The sequence below is a fragment of the Typopeltis vanoorti genome, chromosome 2 (genome assembly GCF_054136105.1).
Source record: "Typopeltis vanoorti isolate ZY-2024b chromosome 2, IOZ_Tvanoo_1.0, whole genome shotgun sequence".
NCBI classification, from domain to species: Eukaryota; Metazoa; Arthropoda; class Arachnida; order Uropygi; family Thelyphonidae; genus Typopeltis; species Typopeltis vanoorti.
Genome location: NC_143550.1, coordinates 70,645,231 through 70,663,097, shown reverse-complemented (window position 1 = coordinate 70,663,097; position 17,867 = coordinate 70,645,231). Strand labels below are relative to the sequence as shown.

At 35.3% G+C, this 17,867-nt stretch overlaps 1 protein-coding gene across 1 annotated transcript in view; it reads left to right on the top strand.

Annotated features, from left to right (window-relative positions):
- The window catches only part of LOC150109153 (uncharacterized), a 47,659-nt gene that overhangs the window by 17,615 nt on the left and 12,177 nt on the right, over positions 1 to 17,867 (top strand). Inside the window, exons 3-6 of the mRNA XM_090411772.1 lie at positions 604 to 686; positions 4,440 to 4,550; positions 7,605 to 7,685; positions 14,335 to 14,415. Of these exons, the coding sequence (XP_090267898.1) occupies positions 604 to 686; positions 4,440 to 4,550; positions 7,605 to 7,685; positions 14,335 to 14,415 (356 nt within the window). The remainder of the gene's footprint in view (positions 1 to 603; positions 687 to 4,439; positions 4,551 to 7,604; positions 7,686 to 14,334; positions 14,416 to 17,867) is intronic.

The following is a 17,867-nucleotide window of genomic DNA, read 5'->3' as shown; positions in this document are numbered from 1 at the left end:
TTATGATGTTAGTAAATAATTCGATATTTTATAAATGTAATGTATTTCTAAAATGATGATCTAGAACTGCGTTCAAAGATCGTCATTTTTGATGATGCTCCTGGACAGTTGTCATCAATTATCTAGCGTGCCCGCACGCACGCACGCACACACGCACGCACACACACGCACACACACACACACACACACACACACACCATTTACCACTGCATTGCCTTAGTTTATATTTGACTATTTCCCTAAATCTCTCTCTCTCTCTCTCGTGTGTGTGTGTGTGTGTGTGTGTGTGTGTGTGTGTGTGTGTGTGTGTGTGTGTGTGTGTGTGTGTGTGTGTGTGTGTGTGTGTGTGTGTGTGTGCGTGCGTGCGTGCGTGCGTGCGTGCGTGCGTATAGAATAATTAGCCTTTTTCTCTGTGAGGCAAAGACTGGCTCCATCCCTAAATGTGAATCTTGTTCAATGAGTTTAAGGTAGTCTGATGAACCATTAACAGTAAATAGCACACAAAATAGCAGAGAAAAATTATAATTGAGGCCATTATAAATAGCATAAATAAATGCAGACGTTACATTTCTACCCTTTTTCATAAGTATTTTGCCCTTACAGTGATATTCTGGATAGCAGTGATACTTCTACTCATAAATGTCATCTGGATCTTTTCAGCCATTTGCCTCAGTAGAGGAAACAAGGTGAGTATTTTTTTTTTACGAAGTGCGAAATTAATTACTTTTGTCTTAAAGTACACAAAGAATGTTATTGTACATAAACGATTACAGATTAATGTGGTTCTTATATCCTTTTTGATTAGGGATCCCAGATACATTGGAAAAAAATACGGGACACTTATGACTGAGGGTGAAAGTTTAGTATGTGCTTTTGTACTTGTACTAGTTCGAGATGCAGATTTATGTCTTTTCGTAGCATTGTGCTGGGTAATGTTTGACTTTCCGCCATGCTCGACACTAAACAAGCCACCACAAACCGTACACTCCACTTTATCTGTCTCACCCAATTTAGTAGATTTTTTTTAATAAAAACGGAAATTGAGTTTTTAAAGCGGTCTGTATAATCACACTTCCTTTTCGGCATTTTAAACGTTCAACAGGGGCCAGAGGAGAATTGAAAAAAACATACATTTTAACAGCAGCCGTAGAGTAATTAATACTCTGCAGCACCAACCTGTTTCTCTCGTAGCAAGCTTCTAAAATGACGTCGGCGAAGTGAACCATTCCGTGCTATTTAAAGCTGAGCCAATATCACGGCACACGCCAAAATGTCAATGTACATGCGCACTGTTCTAACGAACTTATCATTGTTGCAGTGTTGCCATCACTCGCCTTGAGAAAATAACAACGCGTCTACGAGAGCGATGTTTGTAATAGATTTGAGATTGTAACTCATCGATTTTGTTTTTTCAGACTTGAACTGTAAAATACAGGACAAAATGCTGTCCCGAAGAGTTTTCTCGGGACAACGACACGCATTAGCCAAAAACGGGAAGATCCCGTATTTTGCGGGACGTCTGAGATCCCTATTTTTGATAGAGATCTATAGAACTAGACAAAAGATATCATAAAAAGCATTACGCTCCACAAATTTCTCATACTTTCATTGAAGATCTACTGAATCAGCAAAGCAATTGTTGAATCTTACTTATAAATAAATCCATACATTTATTTTAATCAAACCCCCAAAGACAGACAGCCGTCTATATCCAAGACATAAATGAATAAAACGCATTAATAAACATGTTATTAATGTATATAACTTTTTAATATATTGTGTCCAATCCAAATGTGATTAGCGGATACACAAAGTTTATCATCAACTGGTGAAAAACCAGCAACGTGCTTATCGGAGGCTCCTGAACAACCTGTCACTGTTGTTTGGTCACTAGATATGAGCCTTTGACTTCTATTTCTTTCTTTCTCTCTCTCTCTCTCTCTCTCTCTCTCTCTCTCTCTCTCTCTCTCTCTCTCTCTCTCTCTCTCTCTCTCTCATCTTACTACATGAAGTGCAATTCCTTCAGTTTAAAATATAGAACGTCTTCCAGTTGATGGTACAGCAGTAAAGCAATTAGCCGGCTGGTTGTCGCTGCATAGTTACAAAAAGCTCTTGATGATAATTCACCATGGTCGAGAATCCTGCTTCCATTTTTTTCTTCAGAGAGAGAGAGAGAGAGAGAGAAAGAGAGAGAAAGTCTGAGTAGGAATAATATTTAGAAAAGGTGTATTGTCGAGGCTATGTTATGCAAATGACTTGTTTTTGAGTCTATTTAACCACACTTGTGTGCCCCTTGTTGTAACTTTTCTCCTCTAACACCATGAAAGCAACATATAAATAAATATAGTAACTCTAGATCATGAAAAACTTCCCGCTGAAAAAAAAAACGTATTGTATGTTATTGCTATTTAATTATTATCGATCTCAATTGTCTCTTTCGCTCTCGCCTGCACCTGTAGGACTAATACGTGAAAAATATCATTGACATTTGAAAATTTTAAGTGTACATAGATTTCTACAATATTTAGATTCTGATGTTTTTATTGTTTACATTTACTGTTTTGGTAGAGCATTTGCGTACTTTTTTTTATCTATTAGATTATTAAAATGTTCACTGCTTTCGACTTACCAAACTCTAATGTAATACTACCAATGAGCGGATATCAATATTGAACCGGAAATTTGACCCATCATTTTTCCAGAAAGAAACGTAAAAGTGACCATATATTGTGCACCAGAATCGCACTAACATTTTCAGGAGGATCATTTAGGAAAGTACAATATTCTCGTATCTAAATACGCAGAATAATTGTATTAGCAGAAATTTCATGGACGAACTGTGGCCTACAAACCTATGACGACGAACGTCGATTTCACTGACTGTTAACCACCTTACCGGCCGTTATGGATCAAATACGCATCTGCATACGCTTCGTATCCATCATATATTTCATTGTTGTAACAATGGTATTATAATTTTAATAAGCACTTCGCATCCATGATAACGTGAACGTCTATAGACGTCTTGGCCGGTAGCGTGGAAAACAAATAGACTTTAGAGTAAGACCGTGCTCTCTGGAGAAACGATTCTTGCTGTTATTTTCTTCAAATAGAGGAGTATCTTAAGCTGGTTGAAGTGTTTTTCGAGAGAAAAACACTTCAACCAGCTTAAGAACTGCAATCCAAACACATCGAATTTTTGTTAATATGGGATACTTTTTATGGTGTGTAGCAGTGAACTGATGCTGTGACATATTGACTACCAGTGTGATGATGTAATTTAGCACCAAGGAACTATTCAGTTGAACAATGCTGTCCCAAAGCAGATGAAATGGTCAGTGAAAATCCCTGATCTTAATCAATTGTCTATTTATTGGATAAGGTGACGAGAATTGTGATAAATTGCTCATCAAGGTCATTTTTACTGGTTGCATTAAGGGAATGAAGTAATTTTCATTGAAATAGTCATGAACTTCTGGGAAATATGACACTCAGTCCATGTGTTGTATTACTGTCTGGGAAAATCTCCAACGAAAAATTGTGCTTACGCCTTATTAAAATATTTATCTATTCATTTGTTTGTAGTCATTTATATTTGTATTGCAATGCTGTAGACCATTTGGTGCAACACGAGCAGGAACTACAAAGTTTTTGTCCTTCGTTTTGTTGGCAATAATTTGCAACAGTAGCTCTAGTAAACATGATATTCAATGACTCATATTCTTGCCGGAATGATTGGTCGAGTGGTTAGCGTACCCGCTCTCCAACCAACAGGCTGCGAGTTCGAATTCTGCTGTGAACATTTATGATAGTGATTGGTTTTAGATGGGAGATGAAATTTATCGTCGGTGTGAGACGACCGCCCTGTTTGATGGAGAGGTGAATTGGCTTGAAAAAGTTCCATGTTTAGTCTCAGGGTTTTCGGACTTCTTAAGTAGAAATTGAAAAAATACAAAAAATAGATAAAACAGAAAAAATATCCTTAACCTATCCATAGTGCAAAATGTACTATAAATTTGCAAATAACCTTTCGTGAGTGGGAACAACACACACACACACACACGCGCACACACACACACACACACACACACACACACACACACACACACACACACACACACACACACACACACACACACACACACACACACACACACACACACACACACACACACACACACACACACACACACACACACGTATATATTTCCTTATGCAGTTTCTGCATTATTAGATTTTTCTACACTTCACATTGCACGGCTACCAACCGGAAATGGCAATTGAATTAAAGAACGAAACAGAAAAAGTTGTCAAAAATATAATAAAACTTTGTTATCCTTTATAAATTATTCATAAAATACAGATTCTGTGTAAAGCTGTTTTTATATAACTATATAATTTACTGCCACAGAGTATAAATTTTCATTCTCTTTTTTTAGTCGGCCACGTATCTCATGAGTCCATGGATTCTCATCACAATCATTCTTCTTTCGGCAGAAATCTCAGCGTTTATTTACTTCATGGTTAATGGACTTAAAGGAAAAACAAAGGTACAGTTATGTAATTTTGGTCTAGGCATTTTTAATATAGTGTGAAGGCATCATTTTATAAAGTAACATACATTCAATCGACACTTTATTAGAATCGTTTGTTCAATATCAAATAGTCATTCTTTATCTTTCAAAGCGTTTTCACAAAGTCATGAAAGAATTCGATGGAAATATTAGTCCATGATGCTAAGTTCGATCTCTTAATTGCTATGATAAACGTGCACAGTTCAGAGCGTCCTAAATGTTTAATGGACTTCGGATCAATGAATGAGCAGACTAATGATGCAGATCGAAGTGGCATTCGCGCTTCTGAAACAGCTCCTGTGTTAATATGAATCCATTATATATAGCTTAATAGATGACATACTATATCATTGGACTATGCGTGCCATATCGTCTTGTGCTGTAAAGTAAATGTTCCAGATGGTATGATGGCATTCCTTCTATTGTGCTCCAGAATTGACACCATCCTGTACTGTCAATATAAATTTTCATTTTCTACTGGCATTTACCCATCAGCATGGAAGCAGGTCTGTATCCAGCCTGTACCCAAAATGGGAGACAAAAGTTAGCCATCTATCATACCACTGCTCTCACCTTAGCACTTTCGGAAGTGATGGAGAAGGTTATAAAGAACAGATTTCTTCATTACCTGCAGACTCATCAGTTAATTAGCGATCCCCTATGGATTCTGTCATTCTTGTTCTGCAGCTGACCTTCTAGCTAATCTCATCCACCTTTGACTCAGGCCATGGAAAGATTTGGAGAAACTCATTTTATCGCTCTCGATATTTTTAAGGCATTTCATCGTGTATAGCACCGAGACTTCTTGAATAAACTGCCATCTTATGGCTTCCCCGTCTACACTGATTGGATTTCCATCTTCCTCACTAGTCGTTCATTGTGTGTCATAGTGGATGGCTTCGGCTCATTGATTTCCCCTCAATGCTGGAGTGCCTCAGGGTTCTGTGCTCTCATCCACACTCTTCCTTCTTTACATCAATGACCTCCTTTCTTTGACTTCAAATATTATTCACAGCTTCGCCGATGATATGACTCTTCATTCCTCTTCCTCATTCAATAAAGCTTTCCATGTTGCCTAGATTCCTTAAGATCTTCCATAACCAGTGACGTGAACACTGACCTCCTCAACATCCTGAAATGGGATAAAGACAACTTAGTAATTTCAATGCCAAAAAAAATCAACCCTGCCTTATTACCCGGAGGAAAAACTTACCTCTTCCCCCTCTCATTTTTAATAATCCTTCAGTTTCCTTTCAAGATCGATTTTCTTTTCATGGGTTGACTGTTACATCCAATTTATCTTGGCACAAACATATTACTTGCATAGCCTCCTTAGCCTCTAAAAAGTTTGGCTAGCTTTTCCGTTCTAAACGTTATTTCGTTTCCTCTCAACTCCTAACACTTTATAAGTCTCAAATCCCTCCAACTTTGGAGTACTGTTCCCACATTTCGGGTCAAGCACCCAAAGACCTCCCTAAGAATTCTTGATGATATCCAGAAGAGGGCAATCCGCTTAAAAGACGACCCTTCCCTCACAGACTCCCTTCAGTCACTTTATCTTAGGCTCTCTGTTTCATCGCTGTTCTTTTCTTTTGGTACTTTCATGGGCATTGCGCCTCTGAATTGGCTGCTACCATTCCTCCATTTTCTTCTAATAGAAGAACTAAAGACTCCCTGAACCAATACCCATACATGGCTCTATTCTTTTGAACAATCTTCCCATACTGTTTTTCCTACTGATTACAACCCATCCTTTTTAAGAAACATTAACATGCTACATTTACTCCTTAATCACTTGTCCACACATGGCACTGTAGTGTTATAGGTCTTGTGACCTTTAGTGTGGTGGGTTCAATATAATAAATAAATAAATATACAAGTCTGGGATGCCACCTTGCGTGTAGCCAATACATAATGGCTTCATCACAATATATTCACTCTTGTAATGTACCCATAATATGACCATAAACACTCAGTATGAAGGAAAGCACATGCTATGCAAATATTTATGTAAGATATTTATAGTCAGATTCTAGCTCACATCCATCAGAGGATTGATTGATTGCAAGTAAAATCTTCCCTATTCATTACATCAGTTGCACAAACGTGTGGTGTTGTCAATACGGGTCAACAGACTCTTTCCATCAGTGTAATATAACTACAATCTGAATTCACCAAGCCAGATAACCTTATAGTAATCTAGAATTCGTAAACAGAACTAATCTAACGTAAATAGAAATAATCAAAGGTTACTTGATCATCTGAACAGAATATGCATATTAGTTAAACAGCTGTTCGAAGCAAAACGATCATTAGGAAAAAGGGTAGATGAAGACTAGGCGATAGATGAACTGATGCAGGAAGCATTGCCTCTATCGGAAAGGGTTAAGAGTTAAAAGTGAGCAGGAAGTAATCAAGTTAGAAACCAAAATTGCAAAAGAAAAAAAAAGAGAATATATGGTATTTCCTCTAATATGTTATACATTAAAAATTATCAAAATTACAATACATTCACGACCACAAGGTTTTGTATCCAAAATGTAAATATACATACACGCACACAAACATTATTTTTTTAAAAATCAGTATTTAAAATGTATGGTAGACAGCAAAAAATGTGGTAATTAACTGTTATAAAACAATTTGGGATATTTTTATCGAGAGAATGATGTCACAAATAGAAAGAAGTTTAAAATCACTGACATAATTATGTATAACGTACATAAGTAGCAGTATGTGTCTGTAGCAGTATAAAACCGTATGCTGTAGTATAGTATAGTATAGTATAGTTATCCTATTTATTGAAAGTTTATTCCTATAGTTGTAAATTAATCATTTCATTTTAACACTTTTGCATAACAATCACAAATCTGAAATACGTGAATATTTCTTGATTTATCACTTTTTTTTTATTTCGGTATCCTCTTTTTCTTTATGATGATATCTGAAAATTCGGTACTAAAATAAGTTATTAAAATGATAAAGCATGTTCTTATTTTTCGACTTTTACTTTTTTACCCTCTCCTCTAGGATCAACATTTTTTAAAGGACAAATATTTTATATCGGCGATTTTTGTATCGAGAGGAGTTGGAGTTTTTTGGATTGTTAATGTAAGTATCTATTCTATGGATATTCATTAATTCTTAGTGTCAAGATATTTCATTATTGTCTGATGATATAAAATGTCAAAACTAACCAAATATGATACATGTTACTGTTAAATATTCAACTTTTAACTTCTTCAGTATACTATAAGCGGCTGGTTGATTAGAGACCTTCACGTAGTAGTGTATTGAACAACGGGCAAACTTCAGACTTTGCAACAACAGCTCATCAACTCTACGAGGTTTACAAAACGTTCCCTGGGAATCCATCCCCAGAAGTGAATAATGAATTCCAAAAGTATTATCGTACTTGCAAGTGTTCCTGCAAGTATGATGTTAGTGGGTTCCTGCCACAAACATCTTGTTAAGTCCCGCATGGATCCATGAGATGCTTAGATCGTTGTACGGTTTCTATATGGATATTCATTTGAATATTCATATAGAAACAATATCCATATAGAAACACACACGGTTTCTATATGGATATTGATATCGTAATGATACTCTGATAATATGAACGCCCCGAATATTCATAAACATTATAGCTGCTAGATTTTGTTGTGCTGACAGGAACCTGAACGTTGTCCACTGTTAACTGGAGTGCTCGATGCATGATGAGCTCTTTCTCTCTCTCTCTCTCTCTCTCTCTCTCTCTCTCTCTCTCTCTCTCACACACACACACACACACACACACACACAGAGAGAGAGAGAGAGAGAGAGAGAGAGAGAATCCCAATTATATATATATAAGATTGGGACTTACAAAAAACATAACACTACACTCCTGCTACGTAAATCGTACTGTATGTAGTGATCAGTACCAAGATATATTAGCATATACAATTAATCAGTACACGCGCCAACTGCTTACGCTCAATTTTGGCTATCTGAAATAGGGCAGTGGGCGACTTTCAAGATGGGACTCTCGAACCGCCAGTCTGTTGGAGTATGAATCGGGAAGGGACAAAAATAATATTTATTAAAATAAAAATCTCGAACGCCTTTTATTCCCTAAGGAGAATATCTATAATAATAATGATGATGATTTGTAAAGAGTTTATAATAATAATAATAATTATTATTATAATTATTATTATTATTCTATTCTATTATATTATTATTACATCAGAGGGTGCTGTGTACACATACGAACGGTGCATGGTTGTATCGCTGGTCCAGTTTTTTATACTTTAATGTGGTTCAAATTCCTGTTGTTAATTTAAAAGTGCACAAAGTAACTCTACTTGTCACGCTGAAGACAGTGATATATAATTCATCGAAATCGGCCAAATGGGACCTAAATTTTGAGTGTGCTGAAAATTGAGCAGAATTCACCGTGGTCACTAACGAGCATAGAACAAAGGACGTCGCCATCTTTACAGTTGTCCAAGGGAAGAAAGGTGAGTCATGAAGTGCAACAAGTGCCTGAAGGAATTATCATCCGACAGAAGTCATATAACCTGCAGGAAATGCCTTAGGAATCTTCACTTTACATGTTCCGGAATTTTAGAAACAACATGGCAACGCAAATCCAATGCCAAACGAGAGGAATGGAAATGCCTATACTGCAGAGAGAACAAAGAAACGCCGCCACCCATGACGCAACTGATTAGGCCAGAGGCAGAATCAGACAATGAAGTGAACAGACAAAAAAATACCGGTGAGGCTTTTTTGAGTTCTGTAAATTTATTACTAGAAAAAGGTTTAGAAAATATAAAACCCAGCTTAGTAGATCTTGTCCAAGAACTATTTGATAAACAGAATAAACATATAACAAAAAAATTAGCGAATATGAAGAGTTTGTTAAATTTAATAATTCAAAAGTCGAAGAAGTCTTACAAACGGTAAAAGACATTAAAACCAGCATTAACGCATTAACTGACAGGCAGCACAAACTCAATTGCTGGCTTTCACACCAAGAAATATGCTCAACCTAATGATAATTGGCGACATAAACATAAATATTTCAAACGAAAACCAGAACAACACTGTACAATACCTAGACACGCTATCCATGTATAATCTAATACCAACAATAACATCATGTACTAGAGAAGAAATATTCGGAAATACTATCACTGCCTCCTGTCTAGATCATATAAACGTCCGAGCACCACCAGACAGTTACACTGCATCAGTCATAAATTGCAAAGTAGCAGACCATTACTTCACCACTCTAAACCTGCACGCAAAGACAATAACCATGGAATGTCCTACAGAAGAAAAGCGACAGAAAACAATAATAGACGAAGAAATAGTCAACCACGAAATAAGAAAAAAGACTGGGAACACCTGACATCAGATTCACCAGATATCTTATACAACAACATTAAATTCACACTGAAGGAAATATACAAGAAATCTGCAAAGAAAGTCAGAATTCGTTCAAAAACAACACAAAATCCTTGGATAACACAAAACTTAATCCTAGAAATACATAGAAAGGACGCTTTATGGAAAGAATTAAAGCGATATCCAAATAACACAACTTTAAAAACTGAATATAAGATAACAAGGAATCGCCTTACAACACAAATCAGAAATGCAGAAAAGAAGCTACTACAGAGACAAACAAACCTGGCATCTGATAAATGAGATGCTAGATTGTGTTCCCAACACCACCGCCTCCGAAACCATAAAACACAGCTTCATGAAAGACGCAAAACTTATCCAGCAACTACCGAAAATACTACTAGCCACCAATACTTTGCAGAATCCATCCAAGAACTGCACAGAAATATTCCCCAATCACAAAACGTGACCCTCCACTTGGACCACAATCAAAACATACATTATGGTTCCCAACCACAAAAGAAGCAGAACTTCTCTCTGCAATACATCAAATCAAACCAAACAAAGGCCCAGGAATTGATGGTATAAGACTGAAGGATATTAAGCAACATGCAACTAGCTTAAGTCCTAGCCTACTAAAATTGAAAAATAAAATATTTAAAACAAGACAGATACCAAGTATGCTAAAGACCGCCATAATCACACCCATATACAAACATGGAAAAAGAAATATAATCAGCAATTACAGACCAATAGCAACATTACCAATTATCAACGAAATTATGGAGCGGATCATACTGAAGAAACTCACAGAATTCACAGAGACCTTTCATATTATCCCCAAAATACAATATGGTTTTCAGAAAAATAAGGGAACAACATCTCTCTTGGAAGACTTTACAGACGTAATTAATACCACCTCAGACAAAAACAAAATTGTCATGGTAGTCTTTATAGATCTAACTAAAGCATTCGATACACTCACACATCAAACCTTGTTAGAAAAGCTGAGGTATATGTTGGAATAGACGGGACTCTGCACAGGCGGATTAAAAACTACCTTCAAAATAGAAAGCATATGACACGTATCGAGTCAAACCGAAGCAGAGAGCTACCAGAAACCTGTGGAGTACCACAGGAAGCTGTACTCTCCCCAACTCTATTCAACATTTACACACACGATATTTAATCAGCTACCTCTCAAAGGTAACATATTCCAATACGCAGACGATACAGCAATAATATCCATCCATAATAACACAAGTATAGCCCAAACAAATATGCAACATGACATAAATCTGATCACAGACTGGCTCACGAAAAACTCCATGCACATAAACTCAGAAAAACAAAATTAATGATATTCAAAAATCCACTGACTCGACCAGTTGATAACAAATATATAACCATCCAACACCCACTTTCCAACATAAAAAACACACACAGAACAGCAAAACCGCTACAATCACTCAGGTTGAAACAATACGATACCTTGGAATTTACTTCGATGCAGATATGAACTGGAATACCCACATAAACCATCTACACAAAAAACTCCGAACAATAACTGGCAAACTCTACAGGTTAAAAGACATAGTTCCCACATGCCTAAAAACACTAATACACTAAGATACGCTATAACAACATATGCTTTCTGTGCACCCTACAAACTAAATAGATTAATATCGCTACAGTACATGAAATTGATCTTTTGGGAACAAAGAGAAAATAACGACTTTATATACACTGCAATGTCAGAACACAAAATACTGACAGCAAAACATTTATGTCACTATGCAGCTTTGCTAAAACATTATTTCGATGCCAACTACAGGACAGTCAGAAATACATACCGTATAACAAGACCTTAGACAACTAATTATATCACATATAAATACAATGGCCATGTGAAACTTCTACATCCCAGACATGATAAACAAATTACCTTTTGAATACAGAAATCTTACAAACTACAATAGCCTGAAAAGAGCTCTAAGGACATACTATGAACACGCACTCAAAATACCATACAAACTTAATGAAATACAATATATTCGTTCAGGCTTCCAGTTCAGCAATGCATCAAGACATTCCAAGTTGTCGTGTGTGGGTGTGTGGGTGTGTGTATGTGTGCATGTGAGAATTTCTCAATCAACAGCTGCAGTGGAAATCAAGCCAATTAAACACAGATTTGATTTCATAGCTTCCCAACACAGCAAATAAATCAATAAATAATAACTGGTGTCATCCTCAGATAAGCTTCGAGGATGAAAGCTGAGAAAAATACACCCATCTCATCCAAGATAAAAAAAAATAATAAAATAAATAAATAAAATAATAATAATAATAAATGTATCATACGTAATCAAATGCATGAAATGTACATATCACATGTAAACAAATGTACGTAATGTTGTATCATATGTAATGATAAGTATGTAATGTATGTATCATACATCATAAATTATTATAATTATTATTGCGAAAAACATTATTATTATTAATATCAGAATACATGAATGCATCAAATCTAAAGAAATGAATGTAATGTATCATACGTAAACAAATGTAAGTAATGTTGTTTCATATGTAAACAAATGTATGTAATGTTGTGCCCTACATAATCAAAACTATGTAAAGTATGTATCATATGTAATAAATTATTATTATTATTAAAAAAAATTAGAAAACAGTGTAGAAACTATAAAAGCTTGCTTAGTAGATCTTGTGCAAGAACTCTTTAATAAACAGAACGACAAATAACAAAAAAATCTAGTGAATATGAGGATTTGGTCAAAACATAATAATTTAGTAGTGAAAGAAGTTTTGCAAACGGTAAAAGACATTAAAATCTGCATTAACGCACTAACTGATAGGGCACACAATTTGATGAAAGAGACATCCGAACTCCGTCAAGAACTTGATTCCCTAGAACTATAATACGAACGTCTAAGTCAGCAACAATATAAAGAAGATCTTCTTATAAACTATCTTCCTGAAATTGCACCTACGAAAACCCCAGAGACGTAGTTTAAAATTAGGCCATGCAATCGACATCCCTCTACAGCATAACAACATTCAGACCGTAAATCAAATTCCCATGAAGCGAAAAAAACAAGGCTTGCCATGACCCGCACCAGTCATAGTTCGTCTTACAAGAGACAATCTCATAAAAGCCAGCAGACAGAGAAAAAAACAGTTGCCAAGGGCTTGAACGCACAGAAAGACTACACCGATTTTCCTATCGAAGTATTTAACACCATTCAACCAGAATCTGTTGTACCAACAAGAAAAGCAAAAACGGAAAAAAATTACCAATTTTTGTGGATCAGAGATGCCAAGATATTCTTGAAGAAGTCACAAACTTCAAAGCCGATACAAATTAAAAGCTCAGAAGACATAGAAAGACTGCCATGGTGAAAAAAAAGGTCTCCTAATTAGTTCAAAAAGAAGACCACAATAAAAATGAACGTGAACCATCAAGACAGATGCAATAACAGAATATATCGGCAATTTCCAGACCTTTCAGATCATTCATATGACCTCTCAAACATCATCAGCCTACATCCAACACAGCAATCAAATTAATAAAAGATATCTAACCATTGTCATCCTCAAATAAGCTTACTAAAAAGCTTCGAGGATGCAAGCTGAGTCATTACATCTCAACTGAGATCAACAGAAAAATAAATAAATTGAAGTATTTTGTATAGCTGAATAATAAAAAATGTGGTGTAATCACCGAAATATATCTTTTGAACCAATTAGCCACAGAAGTCTACGCCTACATAAATTGAAGTGTTACAGCACTTAAATACATTAAAAGCAAAAATTTCAAAATATATATAACTTATTGTTATACTATAAATACTGTTTAAAATGTATTCTTATTCAACTGCAACTATAAATTACCATCTATAATAACAATTATTATTAGCATGTGAAACAACGTTTTTTAAATCATAATATATAATCATAATTTTAATAATAAAAAATGATTGCATTAAAAATATTATTATTATTATTATCATTATTATTTTTTATTATCATTTTATTATCATCATTTATTATCATTATTATTATTTATCTAATAATTTTCTAATAATTTCCGACTGGTGAATGATATCTGCTATTGCAGCATTTTTGGTACCAGAAACTTTCTGGTACCAAATTCCATTCTACTTTCAACCATAAACTATTGTTAGCTATCGATTTTCTAATATGTGAAAATTTTGTCTTTTTTTTTTTTACTGAATGTGGTTGGTTACGAACCTCTATCGTTTCTTTGTTCAAAATACTGTTCAATTATTTTCTTAAATATTTTTTATTATATATGTTTTTTAAGTAATTTACTTTCATTTAGATAGCACTGATAGTATACGTTAAGAAAAGAATCGGAGAAATGGAACGTGGAAGAAAAAAGAAAGAAGATATTTTTGGAAAGGTAAAAAAAATAATTATCTCAGAAGTTAAGTACAGAGTGCTTTACAACAAAATAAAATGTTTATAAAAATATTTGAACTTTTATTATGTCGTTAAATTTTACAATAAGCATTAAATCTAACAAACTACTTTCGTAGGCAAATACCTAGTTTCTTCTTCGGTGCATGAAACAAAAATAAATAAGTAAATAAAATAACAGTTTAAGGTTCTGATTTCTCAGAATATCGATATAGGCATAAAATCAGAAGGATTTAAATTAGAACGTTGAAGTGATATATTCCAGTATTTAAATTTCCGTGTGAATATATAAATATATTGCCCACTGTATTGACGACATAATAAGAGTTCAGATTTCTTTTTTTCAGAATTATTTTTAAGCAATAGGTATGACAGAGAAAAATACTGTAGAGTATATGTACTGACATATCCAAAGGAGGGGGGAGAGAGTAATAGGAATAATTGTCCTTTCTCTAAACAATCAAAGTATAATGATAATACGAATTTTAAAAATTTGAAATAAATATCACTAAGTGAAAACATGCACTACTTGAAGCGACTACTGAGTTACTGAGTCAATAGTAAACAATACAGACGAGATTTCAACTCATGGAAAAATATGCGTACACTTGAACATTGCTGTGAGTTCCATATTTACAAGACAAGAAGAAGATCAGTACGAGATTGCGTTCACTGGATACGATTAATAATTCGATGAAGAGATTAAAATCGCCCTGTGCATAAGAATAACTCCAGAAGTAATAGCTACCTTTTTATTTGAAGAACTAAATGTATTTTGGTGTTACGTGTAAAGAGGTAATTGTTAATGAGCAATTAAAAAAATAAATAAAACTGCTTCATAATTTTTCCTCACAGTCTTGAATATTATCTCATTAGCTCAGTTGGTAACGATGATGTTCCTCAGTTGGAAAGACTTGAGTTTGAATCCATCTAAAAAGCAAAGGCCGTTTCAGCTGAAGGTGAGTTAGACGGTCCCACAAGGGGATAGAAGAAGAAAAGTCGGCATTTCATCAAACAAATACACACAATTAATAGACTTATTACACTGTCCTCACAGCCTTCACTGTTTTTCTTTCTTGGTAAATCCAAAATAACAACTTAATATTATCGAAATAGGGTGAACCATTGCTGAACTATACATGCGGACAGTGAATGGATCGAGAGAAATACAGAGCAAACAGGTGCTATCTCCTAAAACAGGAATCAGTAAAAATATCTAATAGTTTATTCGCATGACAATAGACAGAGTTCATTGGAACTGGTGAAAATTACTTCCTAAGTAACTAAAGATACGAGACCAATGTACTACGTATGGTAATTACGTGTGACCGGTTTGCCTGTTTCGTGGTTCAAAATCACCTATCATCTCCGGTCGAGAAGGATAGTTCACATTTAGTTGGGAAATTCTTATAAACACTCTTCGTGTCCTAAACGGAAATGAAACCTAGATGTTTCCAACCCAAGAACAAATGCCGTATCATCCTTGCAACTGTGTTACGAAAACGTTGTCATTGGAATCAAACGAAGATGACGCACAGAAGCGAAAATTCAAATTGAAACACCAAGTTTGAAGAAAAATCTTTCCTCCTCCTTATGGCTTACTCCAGAATTAATCCATATTTTTTGTTGTTTGTGTTTCATTCATTGGTTCTGTTTGAACTCGAATACTCTCCTGCACATGCAGCTGTTGAATGATAAATTATTATTATTATTTTTTTAAATGTGACTCTCACTCAAGGAAGGATTTAAACATATATTATATTAGTAATACAAGTGAGTCCGCGCTGTTAGCCTAGTGGCTTTGCGCTTCTCAACCATATGCCTGGGGAAGGAGTGTTCTAGATTCGATTCCCGTCGACGATATGAGGAGCTTAAGGATCTTCATCAGCCATAGCCAAGTTAGCCGGTCTTGGGCGTGGACAGCAGGTTTTTTCCCACCAATTCATCTGGGTTTTTCATCCCGCAAGCAGGCAAACTGGCCCCGTGAACACACACACGGATTGCAGTCATGAACATCGCACTTAGGGGATGCAGCAGAGGAGTGGCTAACCGGCTGCATTAATACGCCAGTAACCCCCTCATTAAGAGGGGGTTACTGGCGTATACTTCCCCTATCCTTCTTACATACTTCCCCTATCCTTCTCAACCGTCCTAGGACGGATGAGAAGGATAGGGGAAGTATGAGTGAGCTAAGGATTTCTTTTTTCTTTTTTTTCTATTTTTATGAAATTGTATAATTTCCTGTTATTTTTATTCATTTTTACCTAGTCCGAAAATCCTACTCTAAATAAAAAAATGAGACTTTTTTCAAGCCACTTCAGGCCTCCAATTAGCAGGGAGGTGGTTTCACGTGAGGCGATGAAATTCATCTGTCACCTAAAGATAATCACAAACATCCATACCTACTCTGCCAACCAAGCCTGCGAACTTTATTACATGCTATGTAAGTTTATGTCAGTCAGTTCATATTGATGCGCAGCGGTATGCTGGAGCCGGTTAGCGAGCGTTTTTTGATTGAACTCCATCTCTTGAAAGAGATTTTCAAATCGCAAGCAATTTGAAGGTATCATGTAACCTGCGTTATGCAGCAGGTCATTTTGACAATTTTGTAAGCACGTTAATAAATAAAACAAAATAAAGTTAAACGAATTCGTAGTGCATTCGAAGTGCATTCTTTGCACTTCTATTAATCCCTTTGGTTTCATAATATGGCCTCTTCCTTTTTCACTCCATTCTTTATCATTGTCTGTGATCAGAATTCGAACAATAGCTTTTGCTTTTTTTTTTAATCTTAATTATGTAATTTATCTGCATTTCGAACATCAACCAGATAAGCCAGGAGGGTATCATATGATTTCGCAATTATGGCGAACTCAGTTCCGCGTTCTCGGTGTGCTCTACATATCTTATCAACGTTCATCAGACCTTCCCAAATTACTATCATTAATGTGATTTCTAAGCTGTTCAGCATTTATTTTATTTTAATTTTTAATAATCAAAACTTTTGCTTCATGAACCGCTATTGGGTTTTGTTCTTTGTATTCTGAGATATTAACAGATGATGCACGGATTTCATTATAATTTCTTTCCAGTGATGTCTCTTAGTATCTTAGCGTGAGAACTTATGTTCGAGAGATATTTGACCCAGATCGTGAGGCTACAAAGAATGTGTAAAGTGATTGTTAACGGTCGAAAAAATTAACAAAAATGAAATAGTTCGCTGCAGACAAGTTCCTACTAAAGCAAGGCTGTATTTTCTTGAATCTGGCTTGAACTTCAAATATATCCGTTCATATCTGTAGCGTTATCATACGACAAGATTTGCAATTTGCTATATATCTTCTATGTTTTCCAAGAACAGATAATACCATGTGAAAAAGGCATTTTCATCTCAATGTTTGTTCCCATTCAACGTTTGAATGGGAACAAATATTG